This window comes from Barbus barbus (genome assembly GCF_936440315.1).
Source record: "Barbus barbus genome assembly, chromosome: 45".
NCBI classification, from domain to species: domain Eukaryota; kingdom Metazoa; phylum Chordata; class Actinopteri; order Cypriniformes; family Cyprinidae; genus Barbus; species Barbus barbus.
In genome coordinates this window covers 6,287,558-6,297,150 of record NC_136723.1, presented here as the reverse complement: position 1 = coordinate 6,297,150, position 9,593 = coordinate 6,287,558, and the positions used below count along the sequence as shown (strand labels likewise).

Here is a 9,593-nt window from a genome sequence, read left to right as displayed (position 1 = left end):
TCATCTTTCTTTTGAAAATACCCCATAGATCCCACATGGGGTTCAGGTCAGGCGTGTTGGCCAATCAAGCACAGTAATATCATGGTCCGCAAACCGCTTGGAAGGGGTATAGGCACTGTAGACAGGTGCTAAAGTCCTGCTGGAAAAGCAAATCAGCATCTCCATAAAGCTTGTCAGCTGATGGAAGCATAAAGTGCTCCAAAATCTCCTGGTAGACGGCTGCATTGACTCTGGACTTGATAAAACACAATGGACCAACACCAGCAGACGTCACAGCACCCCAAATCATCACTGACTGTGGAAACTTCACACTGGACTTCAAGCAGCTCTTGTTCGACTTCAGACCTTGATTTCCAAATGAAATGCAAACTTTACTTTTATCTGAAAAGAGGACTTTGGAGCACTGAGCAACAGTCCAGTTCTTTTTCTCCTTAGCCCAGGTAAGACGCTTCTGATGTTGTTTCTGTTTCAGAAGCGGCTTGGTAGCCCTTTTCCTGAAGACGTCTGAGCGTGGTGACTCTTGATGCACTGACTCCAGCTTCAGTCCACTCCTTGTGAAGCTCTCCCAAGTGTCTGAATCAGCTTTGCTTGACAGTATTCTCAATCTTGCGGTCATCCCTGTTCCTTATGCACCTTTTCCTACCCAATTTCTTCCTTTCAGTCAACTTTGCGTTTAATATGCTTTGATACAGCACTCTGTGAACAGCCAGCCCTTTCAGTAATGACCCTCTGTGACTTACCCTCTTTGTGGAGGGTCTCAGTGATTGACTTCTGGATCATTGCCAAGTCAGCAATCTTCCCCATTATTGTGGTTTCAAAGAACAAGAGATACCCAGAATTTATACTGTAGGGATGGTCATTTAATGAAACTCAAATGTAAATGTTCTAATATTTTGAGATACTGGATTTTTGACTTTCATGAGCTGTAAGTTCTAATCATCAAAACATGTAATGAATCTAGAATATATGAAAGTTTCAAGTTACAAAAAAAATGAACTTTTGCATGATATTATTTTTTTTTCAGATGCACCTGTTCCTATGATTCACTACCAAAAGAAAAACTAAAAAGTTTTGAGCTTCACTGTTTATTGCAGTTGTTTCTGAAATGCCATGCTTTGCATTATACTTAATTTCTCCATTATTCAATAGCAGATTTTCAATTCGCAAACTGTGCCATTAAAATTAGATGAATAAACAATTTGCACTTCATTTGTGGTCTAGGGCTTCATAACCACATAATAGTGATTAATCAATGCAAAAAGGACTTATAAAACAACAGTTTATAAATTATGATCACATAGATTTTCTTTCCCTTTTTTTATTTATTGTATTGTGCAAACTTTTCTTAATTAAAAATACATTATTTTGAATATGCAAAAAATATTAACATTCAAATGATCTACAATAGAAAAATCACCACGCAGTCATCAGACTCATAATTAGACAGTGTTTTTGCTAATTAAGGCCACAGTGGTTCGCACAAAAATGACAGAATATTCAAAAATCAGGTCTGGGTTGTAATTTTGCTCTGCATTCATTTGTGAAATGTTTAAATTAATACTTCTCTAGTATGCACAAATTTTAATATTATTAAAATGCCATTATGGACAATAAACAGGAATGTTTTGGAGCTGCTGTGTCCAAACTTTGCAGCCACTTCAGTTAAAAGAAAAAAAAAATCTTATGGTTGGCCACTACTTCTAAGTGGAAAGCTGAGAATTGTTAACTTTGGAGTCATCTAATAATATTAGCATGCCTACCTCTAACTCTCTAAGCTGGGTTTATTTCATTAAGATGACAGCACTAGAGCTCAGTAATAGACTAGTTTGGCCATAAACCTCTAGTTTGGCACTAACTTTCACACAAAGGCATTAAACCAGATGGGGACACCAAAGGCTTGGACAAATACAGTAGACCGCTTAAGGCCACAGAGGTGCATTGTGCTCGAGTCCAACAGTGTACTTCAGCTGTGGTGAAAGTCCTCAAGGTTGTTGTGGAATCACACTTTTCCCATAGCCTGCTGGTTTCCTGGGATTTTCCTGGTCAGGAAGGCATGAACGTGAGGCCATATCTTGTTGGTTTCAGTTCCTGAGAAGGTCTCCAGCACTCCTTTACTCCTGTTCAATTACAAAGAGAATATCATATGTAATGACCTAAACACATCATTATTCATATTAAATGACACCATCAGTCCATCAGGAATCATTCTACCTCATCATCATCATCATCCCAAAATCTCAGATAAATGAGTTTTAATTCCTTTGACCGGACATTGGAGAACCAGTGACATGGGGTTTCCTAGAAAGGGGTTTATGAGTTGATGAAATAAGTTTATGTTTCAAGCCTCTCGGTTCACAGTAAGCACTGCAAACTCAATCTCTGCTTGAGAATTTAGCATATATTTTGTACTGCATCATGAGCTAGGTTCAGTTATGGGCAGTAGTTTACAGCACTTCTGTAATATTCCACTTAAATAAAAGCTCCAGGAACTGATACGTTAAAAGAGTTTGGTTGTTTGAAATAATGTTTGAAAGAATTTAAGACATTAATACAAAGTTCTGGCATGAAACTCTAGATGGCGCAGTCCAATAGATCTAACACAGTATGACATAATGACATCATCATCGCATGTCACAGCTGATTGGTTCTCTCCTGTATCGGTAGCCAATGAGCTCGCTGCTCAACATTCAAATACTTTTCAAATAGTTAACGTTTGTAGTAGCAGTTTGCACTGCAGTGCACTCCAGAAACCCTCCACCTTCACCAGCTCCACCTGTATAGATCTGCTATGGGTTAATTTCACGTGTTATTTCATATATGTTAAATGTGCAGCAGCAGCATTTCTTACATGCTCACAGCAATATGTCTGTGGATGTATTGGCAGTAGCAAGTCTCGGTACTTTGTTGCAGCAGCAGCGTTACAGATCTATTCCGCCAAGACCAAACACATAATTTAATGTGCAAAAACACAAATGAGATTTGAGGAAGATTTTCAAAAAAAGAAAAAAAAATGTCTGGACTATATTTATGTTACTTCTGTGTTTCTTTTGTCCTTTTTAGAGCTCAGCAGCCTCACTTTCGTTGTATGGAAAAGAGTAGCATTAACGTTCTGCGAAATATCTTCTTTTTGCTTCCACTTAAGAAAGAAATTATTCCAGATCTAGAATCATTTGAGTGTGAAAGGATGACAGAACATGGGGGAACTATTCCTTTATTAATCTCCTGAACATTTTCTTCTGTGTTATTGAATTCTTTCATTCAACATAAATCATAAAGAAAACACGCGTGTAAAACAGCTCTAAAGTGCTGTGGTTCCTGTACAGTACCTGTAATACTCTAGAACTGGTTGTGTCTGTCTCTCATAGTCCTTGAGTCTCCTGGACACAGTTTCAGGACTGTCATCGTCTCTCTGGACCAGCGGTTCTCCTGTGACATCATCAAGACCCTGTGCACAACACAGACTACATCACTGCAGGCCACCTCCACCACAAAGAGCCCACTTTCAAATGTGCCATAATCACCCAATAAAGCTGCTGTATCTCAAGAATTCATGCATTGAACGTGCCAACAATCTTTGGCAGTCGCTGATAAGTTCCAGAGCTGAACGGAGGTGACCTTCAGGAACAGTTTTGTGTTGACATAAGCTTGAGCTGTATTTGAGCAACACTGACAAACACAGTTTCACACTGGGCTTGTGCTGTATTAGTTTAACACGCACTCAACTGCTGTCTAAAGAATAATTGCAAAGAGGACCAAATGTAACAAGTAGGAAAGAGTTTTGTGTCACAAAAACCAAACTCACTGGCTTTGTGGCAGTAGACAAAACATCTTGAATATAAACAGCTATTCTTTGTTCAGTTTTACTTTCTATAAAACTCTCTACTCTTAGAAGATAAGCTATCTTTTAAAGTACAGCAAAAACTATTTAAGCAACATTTTTCTGGCCCTGTGATTCCTTATTTCTCTGACATTGTTTGATAAATGGACAGGAACTCCATGACTTCCTCTGCCAGCTCCAGTTTTATTGCATGGATGAGAGCAAAGTTCCTTGAATAAATTCCTTAGTGAACAGAAGTGTTCATATCTGTCTTGAGTGCCAGGTTGTGAAATAGCATGACCTACTTTCACCACAGGAACTCGTCGGACTCCTTACAAGTTTAACACAGATTTTACCTAGGGTTCAATGCTTTTTACAGCTCATTATTATTTTATTATACAGCATTTAAAGAAAGACTATATATATATATATACACGCACGTATGTATGTGTGTATAGTATATTTCTATATTATATATAAAGTACTTGAAAGTTTGAAAGCAAACACATTAAAATCTGTACTTGCAAATAATAGTATTGAAATGTCCACTTAAGTGTAATATAAGTATGTAGAGTTTCTTTACACACTAATAATGTCAAATTACAAGTATTATTTTAAAGTAACTTTTAGATCATTGTTTTAATTCATGTTCTTTAAAGAAGTGCATTTATTTTGATGTGTTGACTAACATACTAAATCACATTTAAAGATGTTGATTATAATTTCAAGTGTTATTTGATATTACATGTAAAGTTAAAGCTGCAGTCCGTAACTTTTTTGGGTTAAAAATGATCCGAAATCAATATTTGAGCAAGTACATAACCAGCCAGTGTTTAAAACGACCGCCTTACTTTAGCCAGATTCACAACGGTTAGTTTATAATAACGTTTTCTAATTTGAGTGGTACGGGTAGGTTTCCACGGGAGATTCGAGCATGGCACTGCGTCATTACGTCACATCTGTAAACATAAAGAAGTTGTCCCGGCTAGTAGGCTATCGCACGTGAGGATCCTGCAGGTGGAGGATCATTTGTAGCCTTTTCTCACAGCAGCTAGAATAATTAAATATATCAATTTGATGGCGGATTGTAATCCAGAAAGGATTATGCGTTTATGAAACACATGTGAATGAAATTAAATTATATTCCAGTTTTAAATGTGCTTCTGATTACAGATAGCCTGGGATTACACAAGATTTGTATTTTTTTTTTTTAAATCAGTTCGAAGGAAGCATAGTTTGCTTTTTGGGTTAAAAGAATTTCTTAATATGAAATTCAAATGGCATGACAATTAGAGATTAGACTGTACAGAAATTGAAATCTACATGCTAATACACACTATACTCATTGTCATGCAATGCTGATGTTATTAACATTAATCATTTGAGAATAAAGTATAACAATAATAATAATTTGCACGGTTTGATGTGATGTGAGCTAACCAGTCTTTAGATTTAATCACCATTGGTAGCGCGATTTATGGTAATGTTTTTTCCTCAGTTGGTCAGAACAAACGTGGCAGACTTGTTACTTGTTCAGATGGCAATATATGGTGAAAATTCTTATTTGGGTCATATATTCCAAGACGTAGGCTAGAATCTGTGATTCCTAAGTACAGTATCCACACCGGTGCAGTGACTGACTGCCACACATTCACCTCAAATCATTAGATTCATCCGCGCTGGAGCCGTGCCGGAGCACCGGATCACAACCCCACGCAAGCAAGATAATTCAGCACAGAGCTGCAATTACAGGTTTTCAAACATTTACTTAATCCAGTTTAACCAGGCCAAGGTTAATGTCAGTCTTTTTTAGTAACTTCACTACACGTCACTATTATTGCCTGCAGAAAACAGGTCATTTGAATGAAAGTTTTCATAAGTTTTCATGGATTTTCACACCATTTTTTGCAGTGTACTTTTTGCACTGTGGCGTTTTCATATGAAAAGGAGTGTTCGACTTCCTGTTTGTATTGTTTAATCATCTAAAGTTTTCTGAAGTGATGTTAAACGTGATTGAGGAAATAGAATATATAGAATATAGATATAGAATATACAAGGATCAGAGGACTCACTGGTTTCTTAGGCGGGTTGAAGTCTATATTATAGACCCTGCCGCTGGGAAGGTGCACCCAGCGAGAGGTCAGGCGCTCTCGGATCGTCTGGAAAGGCACGTCCAGGTTTATAACAGAGTCCGCATCATACACGCTGTCCAGGGCTTCAGCCTGAGCCACAGTACGAGGAAACCCTGTCGGGACAATATGATGATGGTGACCACGATTAAACTGCACAATTAATCAGTAACATGGCTCAGGTGAGCGGGGTGAGAGTTACCGTCCAGAAGCCAGCTGGTCTGCTCCAGACCCCTCAGACTGGACAAGATGAGGCGAGAGATGACATCATCGGGAACCAGCTGACCCTGATCGATACACGACTTCATCAGGAGACCCAAATCTGCGCAGGTGCATAAGAGATCATCAGTGGTTCAGTAAGGACAGAAGAAATTCAGACATGAATATAGTAAAAAAAAATCTGTATTTATTAAATTCAGTCCATTTTATTTGCATTTTATTTATTATTAATACATTTTATTTATTAACATTAAATTACAATTAATTTATTATTAATTAATAATAAAATATTTACAGGAATATGATGCATCTGCCAATCATCACAAAAAAAAAGAAAAATAAACATTTTGGTGTTCATTTTATTATTTGAAATACTGCCAAATTAATCAACAATGAACATTTAATTAAATTCACTGGTTTGAAGGATGTCAGGTTTATCATCCTCGCCTACAGAATCATATGACCTTTAGCTTAGCTATTAACTATTAAAACTCCAATGAAATGAAGTGTGACCACTACAATGAGCTTGTAGTAACAGATAGATGTGGCTCTACACACACTGTAATAACTCATTAATAACCGTCCTGTGACCCATTGTGACATTTCTGGTAAGTGCTGAATAAATATTGTCAGTAAATTTTATTTTATTTTATTTTTTAATTAATACTTTTATTCAGGTATTGAAAATTCAGCCTTGCCATCAAAAGAATATATTATATATTATATTGCATAAAATATAATTACATAAACAATTACATTACAAGATATTACACTATTAAAATAAACAACATTTATTTTAAATTACAATGTTTTTCACATACTATAGTTATACTAAATATAGTATAGTTTTACTATATTTAAAAACATTAAAAAGTCTTACTAATTACTACCGCTATCAAACGATTAATCGCGATTAATCGCATGAAAACGTTTTTGCTTACATAATATATGTGTGTGCACTGTGTATATTTATTGTGTATATATAAATGCACACACATGCATGTATATATTTAGAAAATATAAGTTGTTTACATTTTATATATTTATACATAATATAAATTATATGAATATAAATATATACCTGTAAATATATACTGTATGTATATGTCTTTATATATACACATAATAAATGTATACAGTACACACACATATATTATTTCAACAAAAACGTTTATTTTGGATGTGATTAATCACGATTAATTGCTTGACAGCACTACTCATTACTGCTCAAATGTTTGAGTAGTAGTTATAGGTATATAGGTTTTTCTACCATAATAATATTTAATTTATTTCACAGTTTGCTTAAATAGTTCTGCAATGGACAATATAATTTTTTAAAGTACAGATAATTAATTTATCAAAATTAATATGAGCTCATAAAATCGACATACATACAAATTATTCAGAAATACGTTTGGTTTAAGCAATTCTTGAAATATAAAATCGCCTGCTGAAAATCTACTTAGTTCAATCAAAAATGAATATTCTGTCATCATTTACTCACCCTCTCTGTGGAACACATGAAGATATTTAGAGAAATGTCTCAATGTTTTGTTGTCCATACAATGGAAGTCAATGGTAAACTGAACTGATTTGTTCAGCAGCATTCTTCAAAACATCCTCTTTTGTGTTACGCAGAAGTCATGCAGGTTTTGACGACACGAGGGCAACTTTTTGGGTGAACTATACCTTTAAGGTCTTACTTTAAGTTGTAACTGTACAGTATACTGTAAAAAAAAAGGGTTTCAAAAAGTTGTTTCAACTTAAAATAATTTGTTACCCTGCTGACTTAAAAACTTTTGTTTAGTCAACTTGAAATTTTAAGTTACTCGCTGTTAATTTAAGGGACAACTGGAACATTTTAATTGACTAAGCTAAATATTTGAAGTCAGTGGGGTAACAAATTATTTTAAGTTGAAACAACATGAAACTCACATTTAAATATTTATCTCCTGCAGCTCCATATCTGGCTAAATTCTTTTACAGCCTATATGGTTCATTTGTTTATGCTGTACCTGGGTTAGTCTGACTGTGGTAGAGAACTGCACACCAGAAAACTGATGATGCTACATACACCCCCACTGTCACACACACACACACACACACACACACACTTCTACAAGAACAGTATTTACAGAGCTCAGATTAGAGAAGAAACCTGCAGTACTGTACACAGTACAACCCTGCAAACCTCTGAATTGTGGAGCAAATATGAATGCGCTGCAGGCTTGGGCTTCAGTGTGATTTGCAGCCTAATCATTTGTAGTAAACAGTCTAGACATGTTTAGTATGCAAGGCACATTCTTTGAAGAAAGACAACGCCTTTAAAAGCTCTATAAAGTACAAATATTTGAAAATACCAGACAGTCTACGCATAAAAAGAGTAATAACACAAACAGAAACCCTCAGATGGACTTTAATGGTTTCTCCAGACAGTGTTTAAATCAACACCAGCACTAGAAGAAGAGAGGCGGGCCTGGAAACGTATCAGCTGAACTGTTTCCTCGTTAACTCTTTCGTGCATTTCAGCGCAGATAGAAAACAAAAAATGTGCACTAACACTGTTATCTTTGGGCATCACACGCGCGAGCTCATTTGAACACTGCTGTCTAGATGGGCAGCGCACTACGTTTTGAGACACAACCGAAGTTAAGACTCAATTCTGCTGATAAATAACCTGTAATTATAGCCTATATCCTGATATTAGGCATAAAACCGAAGCTGAAGTTTTTTTTGATCACCGCTGCGTTTAACCCTTAAGTAAGCTGAACTGCGTTCGCAGCGAGCGGAGAAAGCTATTTAATCGTTTATGTGAATAAAACCTGAGATAGTCCGAGCTGTTTTACCTGTCTTGGCCTCGATGTTGGCCCGCAGCATGTCTCCACTGGAGAGATGCTTCAGTGTGAAACTCTGCGCTATCCTGCTGGACACGGTCCCCTTCCCTGAGCCCGGGGCCCCCATGATCACCGCGCGGAACACAGTCTGCAGACCCATGCTCCTGTTCATCTGAAAACGCGACCTTTGTGTGGAGTCCAATAAATATCTCCCTCTTGCAGCTGCAGTCCTGTTAAGTGTAGGTTATGGAGCTTGACTGTAGGGACGTGGAGCCCTCTCTGGAGTCTAAACACAAATATTCCCACATGAAGCCCGTCCTTTTCTGATGCACGCGCCTCTCATCACAGGAAGTGCTTTAAAGCTCAAGCGGGCGTGCGAGGACACTTGCAATAGTGCGCACTTCAATATTGATATATTACTACATCTCTTAGAGAGGTTTTCAACCTTTGAAGTAATTTCCAGGGACCCGTTTCTACTTGACCCCCAAAAGCTAGATTTTCTGCTTAAAGTATAACTTTAATTGAAAACACTGACATTATTAGGCTATACAATGCTTGCAATAATTTTTTTTCTTTAGAGCATTCGGGCCCTGA

At 36.7% G+C, this 9,593-nt stretch overlaps 1 protein-coding gene across 1 annotated transcript; it reads right to left on the bottom strand.

Annotated features, from left to right (window-relative positions):
* Positions 1–844: 844 nt before the first annotated feature.
* Positions 845–9,364, bottom strand: LOC306864224 (GTP:AMP phosphotransferase AK3, mitochondrial-like). Its single transcript, XM_079408070.1, has 5 exons — positions 9,012–9,364; positions 6,149–6,268; positions 5,890–6,062; positions 3,327–3,445; positions 845–2,117 (listed from the first exon to the last, which is right to left on the bottom strand). Exons 1-5 carry the CDS (start codon positions 9,169–9,171, stop codon positions 2,000–2,002), a joined length of 690 nt encoding a protein of 229 aa, XP_079264196.1. The 5' UTR covers positions 9,172–9,364; the 3' UTR covers positions 845–1,999.
* Between the last annotated feature and the right edge of the window lie 229 nt (positions 9,365–9,593).